Below are 22,213 nucleotides of genomic sequence, written 5' to 3'. Positions count from 1 at the left end.
CTATTATCTCCTTTGAGTCTCTTAGCAACCCCGAAGGGCCGACGGTGGGAGTGTAGTTCCCCATTTCACCGAAGAATAAATGGAGGCTCTGAGCGTCTGCTTTTTCTCCTGTGCCAGGCTGAGTCTGAGTGAGGAAGTGGGGCTGACTCTTCAGGGAAAGGTTCTAGGCGGGGCTGACTTGGAGCAGCATTTCGGAAGTGAGAGGGCTGTGGATTAATCTTAGCATGAGGCGTGGGAGGTCGTCTCACTGGGAGAAGATGTGGCTGTGGTCCAGGGTGCCTTGGATGGGATGAGGGAGGGACCGGAAGTTCACATTCACCAACTGCATTACTCCTAAGATCTCTCCCAACAGCTTTTCAAGGGAGGCCTCACATCACCCATGGTTTATAATTGTGGAAATGAAGCTCTTAGAGGTTAAGTAACCAGCTTAAGGAAGCAAAGCGACAGCTGAGACTGGAAACCAGGGTTGTCATCTCTTTGTTTAGAGGTGGATTGAGTGCTTTGGTCTGAAATAGACATGGGAAGTGGTTTGGAGGGGAAGGCAAACTGGGGTCCCCCCGGCTCACTCATTAGTGCCCAAGAATTGGGACCTGCTTCCGCAGTTGTGTGCTCTGAGTGCTGGCAGACACCTCCAGGGGCCCTGCTCCTTGGATGCCTCCCCTAAAGTCAGGCTCAGGCAGGACAGTCCTTCCACTTTAGTTTATCCTGATGCGTCAGACCTGGTCCAGCTGATGCCAAGCCTCCCTGGCTGGTGTGCCATATTGTAACTCATCACAAACTCCTGAGAGCGTCTCCTGGTAGTAAATCCTAAAGGCTGAGGACGTTGGGGCTGATCGTTTTGCCAAAGGACACTCCTAGACTCATTCCTGTGTTGCTGGCTCCGCCTGCCCCTGATCTGGCGAAGTGTGCAAATGGGCCCAGGTCTATTTGCATTTCTCATCTTCTTCAACATCGTGATAATCACTATCATCACATTTTAACACCTCCTCAGGTACCACTGTGCGCCAGATTCTGGGGTGCCTAGAGGAGGCAGGTGTAGAGAGCAGTGGATGAGAACGGGGTGCTGGGGCCATGGCCTGGCTCTTCCACCGATGAGCTGAGTGACCTTGGCAAGTCCCAGTTGACCCCTCCACCTTTGGGGTCCTTGTCTGCTGGGGATTGGAAGGGGGATGAGTGTCTGCCTCACAGAACTCTGAGGAGCATTAAATCTTAAATAGTACTTTGCACATAGAAAGCAAATGTACTTACATATACGTATTTATTTATTTTTGGCTACCCTGGGTCTTCGATGTTGTGCGTGGGCTTCTCATTGTGATGGCTTCTCTTGTTGTGGAACATGGGTTCTAGGTGCACAAGTTTAGTTGCCCCACAGCTTGTGGGATCTTCCTGGACCAAGGCTCAAACCTGTGTCTTGTGCATCGGCAGGTGGATTCTTAACCACTGGACCACCAGGGAAGTCCAGAAAGCAAATATTTAGTAAATGTTACCTGTTCTCATAAAGTACAGTTCCTAGAACTGAAGAATCTCAGAGTTTAAAAGAACCTTAGAGATCATTGGTCTGACTCTCTTATTTTACAAAATGGAAAACTGAGGCTCAGACAGGCTCAGAGCTAGTGAACACCCAGGCCCCTGACTCCCAGGACAGGATCTGCATCCAAGCATCACATACTTGTTGCCAGGGAGATGGGATGCTTAGCACATGCTGCCCATGGTATCAGGTCACAGAGGATGACTCCCCAAGGAGGCCACATGGCCTGGGGTGCCACCCCACTACCTGCACATCCCATCCAAGCTGCTAGCTGCTGTTGGGAGTTTCTCTCTGTTGGAGGAGTCAGAAGAGCAGAGAATCACACGTCCATTTGTCTTGAGGAGGCGGGAGCATCGTGAGGAGTAATCAAGATCTTGTTGCCCAGAGTCGAGAGCAAACCTGTAATTAATCTGGCTGCCCCTCTGATTTCCTTTGTCCTCCCACCACCAAACATTCTCTAGTGGCTGTCAGCCTCCTCTTGGACCCACCCCAGAAAATCAGAATTGATGGTGTAATAGCCTTATGGGGATGAGAGAGACCAGCAGAGGGACCGCTGACAAGTCAGGAGAGGAGAGGTCATTTAGCATAACTGGGTCAGGGAGTCTAGACACCGTTTACCGTGGGACACGAGGAGCTGTAGTTGGGCAGTGTCTGTCTGTGCCTGTTAACCAGTGTGGGTTGAGAGTCAGCACACATTCGTGGAGCTTCTATTCAGGATGAGCATCATAACAAACGTGTCAGGAAGATACATGCCAGAGAGATGATGCTCCCCTGCCTTCCAGGAACGCACAGTCTGGAACAGAGAGAGAGCATCAATACATGCAAGTTAAATAACCATTCATTTATTCACTCATTTCTTAATGTTTATTTATAATGGCATTGCACTGGGTGCTGTTCTAGGTGCTGAAGGTGTAACAGTGAAGAAGAAGGCTCTGCTCTCATGGAGCTTCATTCAAAAATACAAGCACCAGGGCTTCCCAGTGGCCTAGTGGCTAAGACTCTGGCTACCAATGCAGGGGGCCTGGGTTCCATCCCTGGTCAGAGAACTAGATCCCACATGCCACAACTAAGACCCAGCACAGCCAAAATAAATAAGTAAAAATAAACATTAAAAACCTTTAAAAAAATAAAATACAAGCACCAGAGAGAGGATTAGAGACATTGAGGTCTGAAAGAGACAGGAGAGGATTTTCTACCTTGAGGAAGCAGAGCAGTCTTGAGATGCTGAAACAATGGAAATTAGGTGCCCCCTTTGAAAAAAACTGGGGACCTCTGATCATTGTATTAAAAAGCAGAGACATCACTTTGCTGATAAAGCTCTGTAGAGTCAAAGCTATGGTTTTTCCAGTAGTCATTTATGGATGTGAAAGTTGGACCATAAAGAATTCTGAGTGCTGAAGAATTGATGCTTTTGAGTTGTTGGTGCTGGAGAAGACTCTTGAGAGTCCCTTGGACAGCAAGGAGATCCAACCAGTCCATCCTAAAGGAAATCAGTCCTGAATATTCATTGGAAGGGCTGGTGCTGAAGCTGAAACTCTGTAGCTTGGCCACCTGATGCAAAGAGCCGACTCACTGGAAAAGACTCTGATGCTGGGAAGGACTGAGGGCAAGAGGAGAAAAGGGGGAGCAGAAAATGAGATGGTTGGATGGCATCATTGACTCAATGCACATGAGTTTGAGCAAACTCTGGGAGATGGAGAAGGACAGGGAAGCCTGGTGTGCTGCAGTCCATGGGGTCACAAAGAGTTGGACACAACTGAGTGACTGAACAGCAACTGATTTCTGGCGTTTGGGTCAGGAAACATCCTGGGCAGGTAAATGCTGAAGCAGGGATGAGACCGCAGAAGCCTCAACCGCCAGTCTGATTCCACAGCACGTCTCTCAAGTGCTCATGGGGCAGGATGCAATCAGTGTGTGGGGTGATACTTCCTGTGCTGTGCAGGTGGGGGCTGAAGGGCTGGAGCAGGAGAGCTGAGCATGCTCGTGGAGGAGCTGCACCCGAACACTACATTTTCTTTCTGGGCAAGGACTCTGAAAGTAACTCATTAGGAAATAATTCACGCCCACAGAACCTTTTCCATGTCTATAATCTGAATGAATTATTTCATAATTTCAACAGATATTTTTGAGGCTTCCCTGGTGGCTCAGATGGTAAGGAATCAGCCTGTAATGCAGGAGACCTAGGTTTGATCCTTGGGCTGGGAAGATCCCCTGGAGGAGGAAATGGCAACTCACTCCAGTATTCTTGCCTGGAAAATCCCATGGACAGAGGAGCCTGGCGGGACAGTTCATGGGGTCATAAAGAGTTGGAAACCAGTGAGCGTCTAACACTTTCACACTGTGGGGCAGCCTGTGCTAGACACTGGGGATGCAGGTGGAAAATTCTTACATGTTCTCTGCTCTCCTGGTGCCAGTCACCCCATGAGGTAGGCATTCATATCCCCATGTTACCAATGAGGAAACAGGCTCCAAGGGGTGGAGCTGCTCAGGAGGTTCCCTCCTTAAGGAGCACAGCAGATCTGACCTGGCCTCCTTCCGTGCTGGGCCCTAACTGTGCACTTGTTAGGGTTGGCATGAGTGCTCTAGGGTGTCAAGAACAGCGTTCTCAAATTGCCTGGGAAAGATCTATCAGAGGCCTTCAGAAATTAGAAGCCATATTTGTATCAGCCTGCTTTGGACTTAAATTCTGCCAGTGCCTTTGTATTCAACTCTAGTTGAACGAGGAGCCTGGGATCTGTGATCACATGGGGTTAGACGGTCTTGAATTTGAACTTCAGCACGACTGCTTTAGTTGCATGACCTTGGGTTAGTGATTGATCCTCCTCGAGCCTCAGTTTCCACATCTGTGAAGTGGTATGCAATATCATCTTATAGAGTTAGTATAATAGCCATGAACAGTTAATTACTCTGAGAAGTACAGGATAAGCATCTTAGCATCACTCCTCCTAATGATTCTGTGAGGGTGCTTTTATCATTGAGCTTCCCTGGTGATTCAGTGGTAAATAATCCGCCTGACAATGCAGGAGACTCAGGTTCCATCCCTGGGTTGGGAAGATCCCCTGGAGAAGGAAATGACAACCCACTCCAGTATTCTCACCTGGGAAAGCCTGTGAACAGGGGAGCCTGGAAGGCTACAGTCCATGGGGTTGTAAAGAGTCGAACACGACTTAGTGACTGAACACGGACACATTTCTATCATCCCCATGTTATGAATGAACAGGTTGAGGTTCGGAGAAGTTAACTCACTTGCTCATGGTGTATAGCCGCTGTATGACAGTGCAGGACTCAACTTGTGTAAGAACTGTGGCTGGCAGTCCAAGCCCCAACCTCAGAAGTAAAGGACAATAAACGTTTCCCTCCCCTTTTCAGTCTTCTTGCCTGGGAAATCCCATGGACAGAGGAGCCTGCAGGCTACAGTCCATGGGGTCACAAAGAGTCAGACACGACTGAGAGGCTAACTTTTCACTTTCACTTTCCTCCTTTCAACATATATCGACATGATGATCCTATGCCTGGATCTAGAGCATTCTGTCTGCTTAGATTGTTTGTATTAACTACAGTGAATGTACAAAACATAAAACGTACAAGTCAGACTGAGAATTTATTTCATCTTGGCATAAACTCAGAAAATGCCTTTTGACGCCCTCTGTTCATTGATTTCATTCAGCCAGTACTAATAGAGCACCTACTGTGTGCCAGATAGTGTGCTGGTGCTGGCTACGGTCCCGGTGTCACAGCTGACAGTTCTGTGGGGAGACAGGAGGCATCATCATGAGCAGAGTACGTGTCCTAACGAGGAATGTTCCAGATGCGGTAGCAGCAGATGGGAAAGGGATCACAGAAAGCCTCAGAGGGGAGGTAATGCAGTGAGCCTGGAAGACACAGTGTGCAGGCCATCACGGGGCGAGACTGCAGCCTGTGCACAGGCAGAGGGTGGGTGCTGAGGCAAGTTGGAGATTGAGCTCTGCTGAGGATCGGCTGCAGTGGAGTTGAGGGTAAAGACAAGAAGACAGGAACCAGAGCTTCCCTGGTGGATCAGTGGTAAAGAATCCTTCAGCCAATCAGGAGACTCTGGTTTGATCTCTGGTCTGGGAAGATCCCACATTCCATGGAGCAACTAAGCCCGAGTGCCACAACTATTGAGCTTGTGCTCTAGAGCCTGGGAGCCCCAACTACTGAAGCCCACGTGCCCTAGAATCTGTGCTCCGCAACAAGAGAAGCCACTGCAATGAGAAACTCTCATACCGCAATTAGAGAGTAGGGTCCGCTCACCACAGCTAGAGAAAGCCAGCAAAGCAATGAAGACCCAGCATGGTCAAAAATATAAAACAAAAAAAAAGAAAGAAAGAAAGAGGAACCAGATCTTGAAGGGTTTATCTGTTGGAGTTAAGTTTGCCTTTGATTCTTGATGCAGTGGAGAGCTGTGGTAGACTTTGGGGCTGGGGTGTGTCATTATCAAGTTCGCAGTTTGGTAAGAACTCCCGGATGCTCATTCAGGTGGCTCAGATGGTAAAGATCAGGTGACTCAGATGGTAAAGAATCTATTTGCAATTCAGGAGACCCGGGTTTGATCCCTGGGTCAGGAAGATCCCCTGGAGAAGGGAATGGCAACCCACTCCAATATTCTTGCCTGGAAAATTCCATGGACTGAGGAGCTTGGTGGGGCTGTAGTTCATGGGGTCACAAAGAGTTGGATACGACTGAGTGAATAACACTTTTATTTCACTTTTCTGGCCACTCACTGGAGACCCAATGGAGAGGGAAAGACCAGAGGGAGAGAGACGGAGATGGCTGCTATCACAGAGTCCTGGTTGTTGCTGGTGGATGTCTGGACTGGAGCAGATTGATGGTGATGGAGAGAAAGTGACGGAGCCATTGGGACTTGGTGACTGAGTCGATGTGGAGTGTGGGGAAGTAGAACTCTACAGTGACTCTCTGCTTTCTGACTTGGGTGACTAATGGATCGTGGTGCCATCCACTGGGAAGGAGAATGTAGGAGGAGAAACAGATGGTGGGGTCGGTGGAGAGGAGTCCTCCTTTTTAGGACTAGGTGTGTCTGGAGGGCTGTGGGACGTCCAGGTGGAGATTTCAGGAGGCGGCTATCTCAGTATAGGTGTTCTGGGCTTGAGATTCTAATTTAGAAGCCACACCATGCCAGTGGTAATAACTCATGGGTGGAGGTGGAACTCTCTAGGGATGATGTTAGTGGGAAAAGGGGCTGGATGCTCTATTGCTAGAAAAAAAATTTATCTTTAAATTATGGAAATATTTTCAGTTGATAAAGGCTATGTCATTAAGTTCTAAGACCAGATTCATATAAATTGAAAATAAGACCTCAACTTTCCTTGTGTTTTTGGATAAAGAATTCAGAAGCTTCACGATCTGCTCTCATACGCAAACAAGTACGTGACAGACGACTACCCAGCGGAGTCTGAATCCTGGCTTAGCCCTGGCTTTCCCTAGTAACAGCTGTGTTACCTTGAACTAGGCACCTTTCTTGAGCTCAGCTTCCTTGTTAGTAACAGAACTTATTTTGTGATTAAATAAGATAAAGATTATGGAAAAAATTTTGCAAACCCTTTTGCTTTACCAACTTGTGTCATGTTGGTGCTTTTTATTCCTGTAAGGTTTTGGGGGAGATTATTTCTCATCACTTTGCCCAAGAGCAGCAGAGGACCTGAGCCATTGTCCTTACATGTGGTCTCCAGGATCAGCCAGCCTTTGGGGTCATGAATAATGGCCATCAGGCTTCATGGATTGAGTATAGTTCTGTCATCAAATAAAATTTACACAGGCTAATCTGACACCTATTTAGCGGTCTGCATAATAATTATTGTGCAGTGGGCTGACCAGGCATAAATGGAAGGCATTTGACAGAAACGATTATATTTAGTATTACTTTTATATAGCCTAGCAAGATTTTTACGGTTCTTCCATCTTTGACAGCCTATTCATTTTCCACTCGATGCGAATTTATTGAGGCTGTAATATATGCCAGGCACAGTTCTGGGCCCTGAGATGACAGAGAAACAGGATTTCTGTTCCAGCCCCACCTCCACTGAGCTTGAATTCTAGTGGGAAGACAGTCACTCCGTAGTCAACCTTACCCACAATGAGTAAGAACGCCAAGCTTCCCTTGAGATCATGGTTGCTTTCATCTCTTCCTGCACTAACACCCATGAATTAATATTTAGTTAAATTATTTATTTGGCTGCATCATTATTTGGTCTTAGCTGTGTCATGTGGAATCTAGTTCCCTGACCAGGAATTGAACCTGAGCCCCCTGCCTTTGTTGTTCAGTCGCTCAGTTGTGTCCAACTCTTTGTGACCGCATGGACTGCAGCACTTCCTTGTCCTTCACATCTCCCGGAGCTTGCTCAAACTCATGTCCATTAGTCGTTGATTCCATCCAAACATCTCGTCTTCTGTCATCCCCTTTTCCTCCTGCCTTCAATCTTTCCCAGCATCAGGGTCTTTTCTAATGAGTCAGCTCTTCACATCAGGTGGCCAAAGTATTAGAACTTCAGCTTCAGCATCAGTCCTTCCAATGAATATTCAGGATTGATTTCCTTTAGGATGGACTGGTTTGATCTCCTTGCAGTCCAAGGGACTCTCAAGAGTCTTCTCCAGCACCACAGTTCTTCAGCACTCAGTCTTCTTTATGGTCCAGCTTGGGCCCCCTGCATTATGAGTGCAGAACCTTAGCCAATAGAGCACCAGGGAAGTCCCAGCACCAGTGAACTAAAAGACAAAGATTCTGAGCCTGATTTGCCAACAGCAAAGTTGTCTTTGCTCCAATCTTTATCCTTTATTTCCCTCTGTCTCCTTATATCAGTCAGTGGCTTGAGACCTTCCATCCATTGAACAAATATGTCTTGTGCACCTATTGGTATAAGTAGCCTCAAGGGATACAGCAGTAAAACTGGGAGTGGTCTGGCCCTGGAGAAGCCCACGCTGAACCCAGAGAGACAGGGGCAATAGAGGAAAACATTTTGCCATCAGAGCCACTAGAGGCTGCTAGGAGGGGGTAGAGAGGCACCCGATTCTGGCACCTGGCAAGGTGCGGGGAAAGGAGCACACTCCAGGCAGAGGGGCGGAGTTGTGTGCAGGAAGATGCAAGGTGCTGGGATAGGCTGCAACATGAGCTGCCGTGGGAAGGGGGGATGTCATAAAACAAAAGCTTTACCAAGTGTAATGCACATACACACATACAGAAAAGTGAACATTATCATCAGCATATATACAGCTCGACTGATTTCACAAACTGAGCACACTTTGCTTAGCATCTGGAATAAGACACAGGACATCACCAGCATCCTCAGAAGATGCTGAGGCCCCGTGGCCCATTTTGGTCACCACCCTCCTGCAGGGGTCATCACTAACTGGACTTCTTATAGCACACGGTGGTTTTGTCTGCTTTTAGATAGAATCATGCGGTAAATGCTCTTTTGTACCTGGTTTCTTCTACTCAACCTTATGTCTGTGAGATTCATCACGTAGGTGCATGGAGTTGTTGACTGTTCATCTTCATTTCCAAGTTGTATTCCCTTGTGTGATCGGACACTACATTCCTCCATCCTGCTGCTGGACATCTGGGTAGTTTCCAGTTTAGGGAAATCCAAAGAGCGCCCCTGTGAACATTCTAGTATGTCTCTGGTGAGTGTATCACACATTTCTATTAGAAATACCTATGGAGTTGCTGGATATTAGCATACATGTTAAGCTCTAATAGACCAGTTTTCCACAACAGTTACGTCAAGTTACATTCCCAGTGACACTGTAGGAGGGTTCTAGTTGCTCCACATCTTTGCCAACACTTTGTAGTATCATTTTTCTAAGGCGTTCTGGTCAGTGTATGTTGTTTTAGTCACTAAATAGTGTCTGGCTTTTTTTGTGACCCCATGGACTAATCCTGCCAGGCTCCTCTGTCCATAGGATTTCCCAAATGAGAATATTGGAGTGGGTTGTCATTTCCTTCTCCAGGGGATCTTCTCAACTCAGGGATTGAACCCGCATCTCCTGCACTGCAGGCAGATTCTTTACCGCTGAGCCACCAGGGAAGTCCTGGTGAGTGTATAGTGATAACGTATTGAGATTTATAATTGCATTTTCCCTAGTACTTTTCCAAGTGTGCTCCGAAACTTTGGATATATTGTTAGTGAAATGTTTGTTCTAGTCTTTTGCCTATATTGGAGAAGGAATTGGCAACCTACTCCAGTATTCTTGCCTAGAGAATCCTGTGGACAGAGGAGCTTGGTGGCCAGCTGTCTATGGGGTTGCACAGTGTCAGACATGACTGAGCGACCTCACTTTTCACTATGAAGCATTTGGCCACAGTCACACTGCCTGCCCCTGATTTGATGGAGATGAAGGTGGAGGATGGCTTTAGAACCTGAGGCTTCTGTGAGCCTGGGCAGAGCGGGGAAGGCAAAGGCCTGGAGCCGGCCTGGAGCTCCCCTACAGGCACAGGGGTTCGGGGAGGGAGCGTCAGTCCTCCTCACTGAGGCTGTCCACTCGGGGAGGCTGCTGTGCTGGAGGGGTGGCTCCCAGCACGGGGACTCACGCACTTCTCCCCCTCCCCCGCAGAGTTATGTCATGCCCAGACCAGCGGAGGGCTCCATGAGGATTTATAGAAGATGCCCCGCGTCTGGGCGCCTTTGGTGCTGCTTCCCACGTGGCTCGTGATGGTCGCCTGCAGTCCACACTCCCTGAGGATCGGTAAGCGCTGCCCCTGTGGCACCCTGGGGGCAGCCCAGCCCTGGGCAATGCCCCTCCTGCACCCAGGTGTCTGCCAGGCACATCTGACCCTGCACTGCCCTCCTGAGTTTGGCTGGGGCAGGGGTGGCAGTGGTGGGGCAGCCGACAGGCCCACAGCTATGATCTGCTCAAGCTGCCTGGCTCCTCTTGTGATGAAACTAAAGATTCTGATAAGTGTCTCTTGCAGCCTGTGATGGACTCAGGGTGGGAATGGCTGGGGGGCTTCCAAATCCAGGGCTAGAGAGCAGAGCACAGCTCATCTCTTCTCTCCTCTGATCAATCCCAGAAGTCTTCCTGGAGGCTGTGTTCAGATGAAGTGTTCTTGGTGCCCCTGACCTGGCTGCTTGGCAAGGCCTTGGTGTCTGCTTGCCCTAGCCCGGTTGTGGGAAGGAAGAACGGGCCACTTCAGGGACATATGTCCACCCGCTCTGTCCCTTGCCCTTGCTGCCGTGGGGGTGCTCCTTCTAGTTATAGGCAGGCACTGCTATTGATGGTCCATCAGCACCCCTGTGCCTGGCAGAAGGCTTGGCTCTTTCCAGGGTTCAGAAATGCCTGAAACATCCACGGCCTCCCCTGCCCTCCAACACCTCCAAGACTGAGCAAAGCTGCTTAACTGCAGGCGTTGCTCCACCAGTGGAGCACTGGTGATCTGGGTACTGAGAACACTCCAGCTGCAGGGACAGACAGTCCGGTCCAGCAGACACTGTGTGGTCAGCTGATGGCCTGGGACAGACGTGGGATGTTGGGGACTGGGTTGTGTACTTGTATATGGGGAAGGGAGTCAGTGTGGACAGGTAGCTGGGGCACAGCAGTGAGGAATCCAGGCAGGTGTGTTGGTCACAAGAAGACCAGTCCAACAGCAGGACCCCTGGGCAAGGCCAGGCAACAGCCTTAGAAGCACCTAAACACCAAGTAGGTTATCTGGGCAGGTGCCCACCTGAGGCCTCTCTGTCTAGACTGGGGTGGGGATGGCGAAAGTGGATACTATGCACAAGGCAGGATCCGAGATCCTAAACTTGAACCTGAAAGGGTTAGAGGCTGTTTTAGAATGAAGACTATGATATAGAATCCCAGGGACTTGGCCTAAAGCTCCTGAACTCCTCTAGTGCAGTTAGGACTGGTTCTAAGGTCCCAGACATTGGCATGATGGTGGTGATGGGTGGTCAGGAGGCTCTGGCCAGGCCAGGCATCACAGAGCCTAAGTTTGAGGCCCCCAAGTTGCTCCATGCTGTGTCGTGGGCACACAGACATATTTCTCCATGGATATGCCAGAGACAGCTAATTGGAATCAGAAATGAGGACCAGTGACTCAGTCCTTCCCCTCATCCTGCCCTTGGCTCACCACCCTGCACACTTGAAAAAAGGAATTAAAAACAAACCCTTTCCTCCCTCTTCCCCATTCACTTCTACTGAAACTTCAAAACCTAATTTAATTCTGCTTAGCAGCAATGCAAAACGGTTCATATCCTTAAGATGCTTAATTTATAAGATGCCTCCAGTTATTCAGCATTTGCTGTGAGGTTTTCTTCTCCTCTAAATGAGTGGATGAAGCGGTAACCCATCAATTTCCATTTGTCGCTAATGGGAAGCGGAAAGAGACTGAGCCGGAATCAGTAGCGCCTTGCGGCCTTGGCTCTCTTGACACTTGTTCCCTCGGAGGGAAAGCAGAAAGTGAAGCTGACAGATCCCTGTCTGGCCTGCTGTGCGACAGGGGAGGGCTTCCAAGGGACCTCTGTGCTCCCATCCCCACACTTGGAACGATGCTTGTCCAGTTCCGTCCGCTCTGCTGGTGCTGGTTGTGGTTCATGCCAGGCCACGTCCAGCTGATTTCCAGCCAGGGGCCCTGCTGGTGGACAAGGTCAGACCGAGCCTGATCTCCTGCAGAGTCCAGGAAGCTGAGTGAAGTCAAGAAAGAGAGAGAAAAGTAAAGAAAAACCAAAACAGCAATGCCCGGGCTTGTTTTGCTGTCTCCTTGGTTATCCTGGGAGCCAGGAGCTTTATGGATGAAAAGGTGCTAATTACTCGGACTCCGGAGGGGATCTGGAGTAGGGCAGGGATGAGGAGAGAAGTAGGTCAGGAAAACGCAAGTAGCTGAGCAGCAGGCAGCCTTCTGCACCGATGGTCTGGACCAGTGTTGATGGCGCCAGGTCCCCCAAGGCCTCCAGAGCCTCTTGGAAAAGGGAGGGGCTGCTGCTCCTTCCCTTTTCCCAGGGGTCACTCTCTCCACATTTGATTCTTCTGGAGTTCCTCCCAAAGCCCCAGACTCAATGTAGATGGCTGTGAGAGCGAGACTGAATGAAGAGACCAGGGATCTCAGAGATAAATGGTCCCGCCTGCTCCATCTCCAGCCCCGCTTGATGGCTGGTGACAATATGGATGCTTGTAAAGAGGCGCCGAGCCCATTACCCTGCCTTGGGACTGCTGTTTTTCATTCAAGTGAGGCACGGGGCGGGAGATACAGCCAAATTGTCTATTACAGGGTCCGGTGTTTACCCCCCCGCCCCGACCCAATGAGGTTTTGGGTAAGAGAAAGGGATTTTATTTATGATGGTGAAGCTGCCCGCATAAATTCCCCAAACTCTCACACATCTGTCAGCCCGCTTCAGTCATCTATCTTCTGGAAATGTCTTTTGATTTTGCTTCTGTCCCTCTGGGTCCTCTGAGTGATGACTGTGGGAGCCACAAGTTAATAAATGCCTTGAGAAGACCTCCCCTCCCCATCTCTAGAGCCCTCCATTACTTAAAGGGATCATCATTATATCTTAAAGCCACAAAGGATTCTGCAGATCCCATTTTCCAACCTGCTCATTTCGCAGATGGGGAGGGAGACCCACAGGGGTGGCGGTTTGGCCAAGGTCACAGGGCTCATGGGGGCGGAGCTGGTGGCAGTCAGTCCTAGGGCCTGGTCTCCTGACTCCTCTTGCAGTGTCCCCTCCATTGCCCACCAGTGGGCTCCCTAAGCCACTGGGGAAGCAGAGTCACCTTCAACAGCAGGTGAAGGTCCTTGTCTCTTCGTTTCCTCCCATCCCGTTTCTGATATTAGCAAATCTTGCCCCCAGACTCATTAGGAACTCAGTATTTGTCAGCTGAATGAATGTGAGGCTTTCCCGCTAGCCGTCTGTTACTCCTTCCCTGGTCACTTATGTTAGCCACACGACTACTCACTGTTAAGTGAATATGCCATATACTAGGGAGGTTTACTCTGGGATTTTCTCATTCCTCTTCTGGGCCTGAAGATCTCTTCCTTGCATTCCATTTTCTCTGCCTGGAAAAAAAAAGCGACTTCTCCAGCTCCTCCTCTCCCCTCCCCTCCTCCTTCTCCCCCTTTTGCACCACCAATATCACTGGTGTAAATAGCCCTTCCTCCTCAGACTCCTTTCCCAATATTTTCCTGTCCTTCCTAGGGTTAGATCATCTTTGCCCAACCATTCTCCCATTCCCCTGTTCCATCATTCACTGGGTTGTACTCTGATTATTATGGCATTTTCCCACCAGAGTTTGGCTTCCAAGGGAGATGGACAACGTGACACAGGCCCTCACACTTGATGTGTGCAAGTGTGTCACACAAGCTCAGTGAAGGGGTAGGTGGATGGGTTTGTGATCCTTGCAAGATGTGGTTCCCTCAAAACATGCTCCGCATCATTGTTTTAGTTTCTTCCAGCCTTTGTTGTTGTTGTTCAGTCGCTAAGTCGTGTCCAGCTCTTCACGACCCCATGAACTGCAGCACGCCAGGCTTCCCTGTCTTTCATTATCTCCCTGAGCTTGCTCAAACTCAAATCCATTGAATCAGTGATGCCATCCAACTATCTCATCCTCTGTCGTCCCCTTCTCCTCTTGCCCTTGCTCTTTCCCAGCGTCAGGGTCTTTTCCAATGAGTCAGCTTTTCCCTGTGCTTAAAGAGGTAGACTTATTGGAGGAAGTAGAAAAAAAAGGAGAAAGAGGAGAAAGAGAAAATGTTCATCTATCTGTCTTACTTAAAAGAGAGAAGAGGAATGGACTGGAGATCCTGATTGAGTTCTAAGGCAAGTGTTAGCTGTAATGGTAAAAATAGGGATTCACCTATTCATTCATGAGTCCACTCAGCAAGTATTTATTGATTGCTGTGTGCCAACAACTGAGGATATGGTGCTAAATAATAATAATCCCCATAATAATTCCCACTTGGAAAGACCTCACTTTCTTCCAGGTACTGTGCTGGGTGTTTCACATATTTCAGGCAATCTTCACGTCAGAATTAATGATCCAAAGTTATAGATGAAGAAACAGAGGCTCAGGGAGCTTAAATAACTAAGGTCACAGAGAGACTGAAATGCAAACCTGTCTGTCTCCAAAGCTTCTCTTTCCGCTTTGCTCTACTGCAGCTCTACAGCCCTGGAGACATTGGGGATATTCCATTATCACAGCAGTCACATAAAATGTATTGTGTTCTATCTGGTAAAGGGATTGAAAGATGGAATCATTATTGCTTTTATAGGCTCTCACTCTTTTTTTGTTTTTAACTCCCAAATAATTTCCTAAGGGCCCAAAGTCCATCAGACAGATGAGGAAACTGAGGCCTGGGGATCTGAGAGGCTCGATCAGGGTGGTACAGAGTTCTGCTCAGTGTGGGTGGCGCCAGACATCAACAGGTTATTGTAGCAGTTGAATCTCTTGTTTAAGGTTTCCCTGTGAGGTCGAGCAGCAAGAGCTTGGATTTATTCGACACTCTGTCTTACTAGGACCCCAAGCACTTTACAATTCCCATTTTTCACTGAATTGGTTTCCCTCAATGAGCTCCAAGTCCTGCAGAGAGAATGTTTAACACAGAACATTCAGATGTTATGAAGATGAAGATAATAAGAGAATTGGGGGAGGTAAGCAGGGGAATAAAATGCACCGGTTTTCTTACCCTGTTCTGCTGTGTGTTAAATATATCGGACACTGCTGCTGCTGCTGCTGCTAAGTCGCTTTAGTCGTGTCCGACTCTGTGCAACCCCACAGACGGCAGCCCACCAGGCGCCCCCGTCCCTGGGATTCTCTAGGCAAGAACACTGGAGTGGGTTGCCATTTCCTTCTCCAATGCATGAAAGTGAAAAGTGAAAGTGAAGTCGCTCAGTCGTGTCCGACTCTTAGTGACCCCACTAAGATCCAAATATACCAGTGGAATGCTGTGTCTTTCAGAGGACATAGCATGGGGCTTTTTGAGTAGTGGGTTTCCCTGCATAATGTGTGATGTGATCATGTGATTTGATTTATGAAATTTTGATCAGCGTGTAACTCTTCATCTCTTTTCCCAATTGAGTCACCCAATCAGTTGGTCTTTCACATTAGGGACAAATACAAATTGATGGCTTTCTCCTTCATCTGTCATCTAGAGAGAGAATCCATGGACAAAGCTTTCTGGGACACAAATCCCTCCCCTAATGACCACCTTAGGGGATCAGGGTCTTTGTTATTATGTCTGTGTTCCTGAGTCTAGCACAGTGCCTGGCCCATGAAAGGTGCTTAGGAACTGCTGGATGAATTATCTAACGATGAGTTTTGAATCTTGAACTGACCTGTCAGTTTTCTAATCTCTCTTCTCCCAGATATTGGTCAGTGCTCAGAAATGTCAACCAATTTTATTTAACCCTAAGTGTCCAAAATATGTATTTAGGAGAGCAACTATTTTGCTGAAAGCAGTCCTTTAGAGCGTCTGCCCGCATGCGTGCTCGCTCGGGGCTGTCTCTCCTCTCCTTCCTTCCCACCCCTGCTACCCCTGCCTCTTCAGAGGGATGAAGGAGGCTTGGTTATAAAGGTATTCCAGGCCAGAGTGCCTTGCAGTGTCCTCTGTCTTTGCTTGTGGCTTGGTCTTCCGCCAGGAGCACTGCATTGGATACTGTCAGGACGTGTATCCTCTCTCTCAAGCTTTCCAGAGCCCATCTGTGAGCTGCAGCCTCTGGCCATAGTCTCTTGCACCGAGGAAGCAAGGGATGCATTAGGCCTAGATGCTCCATTTTACAGATAAGACAAACTGGGGTCCCCATAAGGCAGAGCAAGTTGGCAAAGGCCACTGTGGCAGTGCCAGGACTCCTGACTCCCAACTGCCTGGTGACATCGATGCCACGATTTACGCTGTATAACACGCTCTTTGTTGTTTTGATTCAGGCCCTAGGTTGTGTCCGACTCTTTGTGAGCCATGGACTGCAGCACACCAGGCCCCCCTGTCCCTTACCATCTCCTGTGGTTTGCCCAAGTCCGTGTCCTTGAGTCAGTGATGCTAGTCAACCATCTTATCCTCTGTCACCTTCTTCTCCTTTTATCTTCAATCTTCCCCATCATCAGGGTCTTTTCCAGTGAGTCGGCATTTCACATCAGGTGGCTGACATGTGTTAATTCAGTTTCCCCAACAACCTGCCAGGTAGATAGAAGTAGACACATCTCGTAGAAGAGGAGTCTGAGGCTCACGGAGTCTGTGGCTTGCCCAGCTCTCATGCAGCGGAGTGGTAGCCTCCAAAGGAAAGAGAGGGGAGGACATCTGGGCGGGGACAAAGGGGACCTCTTGAGTCAAGTTGGAGGGCAGCCTAGGTGGCAGAGTCCTGAATAACCTGTTAGTGTGTTCTCTCTCTTCTCTCTTTTTTTTTTTTTGGTTGAGTGGCATGCAGGATCTTAGTTCCCTGACCAAGGGTTGAACCTATGCCCCCTGCAGTGGAAGCTCGGAGTCCTAACCACTGAACCTGCAGGAAAGTCCCGCAGTACATTTTTTTTTAATTGGGGTATGATTATTTTACAATGTTCTATTAGTTTCTACTGTACAACAAAGTGAATCAGCTGCATGTGTACATACATCTCCTCCCTCTCGAGCCTCCCTCCCACCCCGCTCCATCCCACCTCTTTAGGTCATCACAGAGCACTGAGCTGAGCTCCCTGTGCTCTGCAGAAGCTTCCCACTTGCTGTCTATGTACACAGGGTAGTGTATATATGTCAGTTGTACTCTCCGAATTTATCCCATCCTCCCCTCTGACTGTACATTCTCTATGGGTAAGACTGAAAGCCACAAGGGCCAGCGTGCCAACACCTAAGACCTTAAGAAATCAGACTGACTAAAGCAAACAGGCCGGTGATGGCAGGAAACATCGTGTTTTCTTAAGCGTATCAGGATGAATCTCCGGAAGGAAACTCGGAAAGGCCCCAGTGGCAGTGGTATTAGAGACAAGGGAGGGGGTTATTTTTTCCTAACTCAAAGCCATGCATCATAGAGCTGATTTCCAAATAATTTTGGTGCATGCCTTCCTATGTTCACGGGTGCTTGAAGGGCCTGGTTTCCCCAGGGTCTCATATGGCCCCTACGCGATGACCCACACTATCTGCTGCTCTGCCAGAGGAAGCCCTACCTGGCAGAGACATACATGATTTGAGAGAACTGGCATGGTGATATTTTGTCAGAATTTCAAAAACCTGTCTCCAGCCCTGCAAAGTGGTTTACAAGAGTCTTGGGATGGGGACTGAGTCATTAGCTCTATTTTGGCGGGAGGGTGTGGGGGGAATGTGTTGTTTCAGGGGGAGGTGGAAATCATGGAGAGAGATTTGGGTTTGGTGTAGAAAAATGCTTATCCAACAGATGGGATGGGTTCTGATGCTGAGGTCCTCACAGCTGGAGATGGCCACAGCTGGGCTGGACAGAGATTTCAGCATCATGGGTGCGGGGGGGTGGAGCGGGGGCTGGACCTCTTACCTTTAGGACCCTTTCCAAGCTGGGATACTGTGCTAGAATACTGCAGCCTTTGGTCTGTTCTCATACTATGAGGGAGGCAGCCCATTATCATTGTGTTCTCATTAACAGCCACTCACCAGAGCTTAGAATGGAGGCAGCCATCTGCCCGATTTAAGCCATGACCCCATTCGGCCACAGTTGCTTAAGCAGGATAAGAAGGGAAGCCCTACTAGTTCTGCTTGCTCGGTTGGTGTAGCCCTGCCTGGACGTTTCTTTTCTCCCCGTGGCCACTGCTGAGGAGTCAGAGATGCGCGGGTGATGGCGGTGGCCGCTGCCAGCTCTCAACCAAGTGCCTGGGTGTGTGCGAGCCCGAGTGGGCGGGAGGCACGAATCCCACTCACAGCCTCGCGGCTCAGCTGCAGGCGAGACAGCGGTCACACTTAGCTCTCATTAGTCTGGATGCGGGGGCACGCATTCCATATCGGCTGGACAAGGGCTGCAGGCATGCCTGGTCACCCAGCAGCCATTCTGTATCTTTTTGGTGTGTGTTTCTTCCCATTGAGCTGGGTTAGGGGCCGATAAGCTCGTGGCAGCTCCGGAACCCCTTTAGCCCACATCGATGAGGGGCGTGGTCCAGAGGGAGGAGCCTGCTCATCGAGTCTGGCCTCAGCAGATGGGTGATGAAGGGGGACCTTATCCAAACCCCGGCCAGGAGGCGTCGCCACCATGCTAGATTCAGGAGGAAAGCCAACCTAACTGGGGTGGGTGAGCACCTGATGCAGCCCTTGAGAGGGTCTCTTACGTATTTCCCTCCCCCCTCAGCCCACTCTCTCCTGACTCACCGGGTGCCTTCCATGGCCATTCCAAGCTCACTGGACACCATGGAGCCTGCTGTGTTCCACATGGCACTGGGGTTGGCCTGGGAAGCCTCCAGCGTAAAGTAGAGCTGGATGCTGGATCCTGGGCTCTAACCTGGGTTTGGATGTGAGCACCACCGTTTACTAGTTGTGTGACTTTGGGAGACAACTCAGTTTCTTGGTGCTTCAATTTCTTCAGTATGGCATGGATGACAGTAGTTGCTTCCTCATATGTTTATGAGAATTCAATGAGTTCCCTGGTGGCTCAGTTGGTAAAGAACCCACCTGCAATGCAGGAGATGCAGGAAGATCCCCTGGAGAAGGAATTGACAACCCAGTATTGTTGCCTGGGAAATCCCATGGACAGGAGCCTGGTGGGCTACAGTCCATGGGATTGCACGAGTTGGACACGACTTAGTGACTAAACTACTACTACCACTACCTACAGAGCACTTAGAAAAGTGTCAGGCATGTATTAAGTGCTGGAAAGAGATGCCTGTTACTGGGAATGGCCCTGTTAGGCCACCCTGTGTCCATCTCTTGACCTTCCCCTGCCTGGAGCATCCTTCTCCACTCCTCCATCAAGTGCTGTATCTTCCTTCCCCTTTCCTAAATCCTGCTTTAAATTCAGGTATTTCTAAGAGCCAAGAATCTGCACCCAGTTTGGGAAGCTCTTCTAGAATTCTCAGAGCGCAAGAGGTATGCATGCTGACCGCATCACGCATGCCTTGCACTGATGACATTGGTCCACCCTGCCTGTTTCGCAAACATTTTAAAAACCTTATTTGAATTCCATCTGTCCCACAAACTTAAGAGCGTCCTGAGAGGCTGGATTCTATCTTCTTTACCTTTCCAGTGTCGTGGGCATTTTCCCCTGAGGTAATGGTCCCCACTACTGGCTAGGGGATCTGAGTGATTGCCCATCTTAAAAACCTCCCTTAGCCCCACATCCTTCTTCAGCGAAACTCCATTTCTCTTCTTCCCATTGCAGAGAAACTGCAAAAGAATTCTCATGCAAAGCTGTCTCCATTTCTTCTCCTCTCTTACCTAATCCTTAGGACTCTCTCCCATCAGATTTTCACTCCCATCCACGGTGCCTCCATGGCCTCATCCAATCCCCTGTCTCCAGGACTCATTTCACCTGCAGCATTCACTCCCTCTTCCTGGAAACGCTTCTTTCTCTTGGCTTCTGGGTCACACTCCTTGGTGCTTACCCTCCCTCACTAGCTCCCAGTCTCTTTTGCTATTTCCTTCTCCTGTCTCCAACCTCTGAATACGTATGTGCCCCAGGGTTCTGTCCTTAGACCTCTTCTCTTTCCACCCACTGCCTAGTGATCTCATCCAGCAGCTTTTGATGCTACAACTCTGCAATGTCATCTCCAATTCTGACGTCTCCCCATAACTTCAGACTTATATGCCTACTCCACATCCCCTCTTGGAGGTCTAAGAGAAACTCAAACTCGATGTGTCCAAACTTGAGCTGTGGATGTTCCCCTTCAAGCCTGCTTCTCATACCATCTCCTCCATTTCATATATGGTGATGGCATCCTATCTCTTTGGACTTAGGTCCCAACCCTTGGAGTCATGCCTGATTCCATCTTTCTCTGATATCCCATATGCTCCCCTTCAGCAGATCCTGTCTGCTGCACCTTCCAGAACCCAGCCCCTTCTGGCCACCTCTGCTGTGGCTTTCCTGTTCCAAGATAGTAGTCTCCCTGGATCACTGCAAAGCTTTCCTACTGCTTTCTCTGCTTCTCTCTTGCCCTGTCACTTTTGTTTCTCAGGATGGCAGCAAGGATGATTCTTTTAAAATATAAGCTGGATCATGTCAGCCCTCTGCTCAGTTCTTTCAATGCCTTCTCATCTCAAGTCAGAGGAAAAGAAAGAGTCCTTCTGGGGTCCCTCCCTTGGTATCCTCCATGATCTGCCCCCTTGTTCTGTTACTTTTCCCCCTCATTCCTTACCCTCTGTCTCTTGCTCACTCCATACCAGCCTCCACCCCCTGGCTTCCTTGGTGTCCTCTCTGCCTAGGATAATCTTCACCTAGATGTGTGCATGTGGTTCATGCTCTCATTTCCTATAGGTCATGCCCTGCCCACCATTTCTCTTTCTCTCTCTTCCTTGCTTTTTTTTTTTTTTTTAATAGCACTTGTCACCATCTGAGAAACTGGGTCCTATCTGTTTATTATGCATCTTCCCATCAACTGAAGCCCTTTGTTCTGTTCTCTGCTGTTTCCCTGGCATATAAGGCAGTGCCTGGTACACAGAAGCTTGCCTAGCTCATCAATCTTGTCCGACTCTTTGCGACCCCATGAACTGTAGCCCACCAGGCTTCTCTGTCCGTGGAATTTTCCAGGCAAGAATACTGAACTGGGTTGCTGTTTCCTCCTCCAGGGTACACAGAAGGTGCTCACTAAATGTCTACTGAATGAGTGAGCAATGCAGACCTGAGGGAGGTCCCTGAGGAGCTTCAAATTTGAAAGCTGTTGGAAGGCAGATGGTCCCACTCGCAAAGCACTTCTAAACAAGCATTCCTCTAAACAAGGACAGTGCAGTGACCCTGCTGGCTTCCTGTCCCCCCGTTCTCTGACCCCTACAGCAAACCGTAAGTCCCGGGGCCAATCTCCATCCCACTGAGGAAGTCCAAGCCAGCAGGTTAATGACTCAGCATCAAAACCAATCTTGGCTGCTGGTCCTACTTTGTCCCTCAGATCCAAACACTGAGCTGTTGACTAAGAGTCCTCTCCCAGCTGTGCGGCTGCTGCAGGGCTCAAGTTTCTGTCTCGTCATCAATTCTGAAACCTCACTCTCATATTTTGACTGTGTCTGAGCTTCCCCCAGGGACTGTGGCCAGGCCTTGCTTGCCTCAGTCTTCCTAGAGTCTGGGACGTGAATCGGGACCCAGCCTCCCAGCTAGGATCCAGCCACCCGCTCCCAGCTCTTTCCTGAAGCTGCCAGTTTTGACCAGGGTACCTGCCTTTTGTCTGCCACAGATTATTCCAGTGCTGGACCCAGCCTGTCTGCTTGTCCTCAGAGTCACAGAATCTTGATGGTGGCCAGGGAACCCCAGGGTAACCCATTCCACTTTTGAAGAGCTCTGACGATCAGTTTTCCTATCTGTTGAGCCACAGTCTGTCTCTGTGAGCTCTGCCTGTCTCTCAGGAGCTGACAGAGCAGGCCTAGTGCTCTTCCCGCCGACGGCGTCTCTCAGATCTGAAGCCCTGTCATTTCACAGCCCCCAGCAGCTCCTTTCTTTCAAAGATTCATCATGAGTGCCTCTGATGGTTGCTTCCGTTTCAATATCTGGATTCTACTCATCATGCTGGTCACTGCCCTCTGAATATGGGTTTTCTCTTTTCTCCTTTCCAGGTGGGATGTGGTCTCCAAATCAGAGACAG

At 49.3% G+C, this 22,213-nt stretch overlaps 1 protein-coding gene across 1 annotated transcript in view; it reads left to right on the top strand.

The window, feature by feature from the left end:
• The window catches only part of GRIK4 (glutamate ionotropic receptor kainate type subunit 4), a 498,718-nt gene that overhangs the window by 149,135 nt on the left and 327,370 nt on the right, over window positions 1-22,213 (top strand). Inside the window, exon 2 of the mRNA XM_070383202.1 lies at window positions 10,115-10,246. Within this exon, the coding sequence (XP_070239303.1) occupies window positions 10,165-10,246 (82 nt within the window). The 5' untranslated portion in view covers window positions 10,115-10,164. The remainder of the gene's footprint in view (window positions 1-10,114; window positions 10,247-22,213) is intronic.

The sequence above is a fragment of the Bos mutus genome, chromosome 15 (genome assembly GCF_027580195.1).
Source record: "Bos mutus isolate GX-2022 chromosome 15, NWIPB_WYAK_1.1, whole genome shotgun sequence".
NCBI lineage: Eukaryota > Metazoa > Chordata > Mammalia > Artiodactyla > Bovidae > Bos > Bos mutus.
The sequence above is the reverse complement of the archived record's forward strand: the minus strand, read 5'-3'. Positions and strand labels throughout refer to the sequence as shown.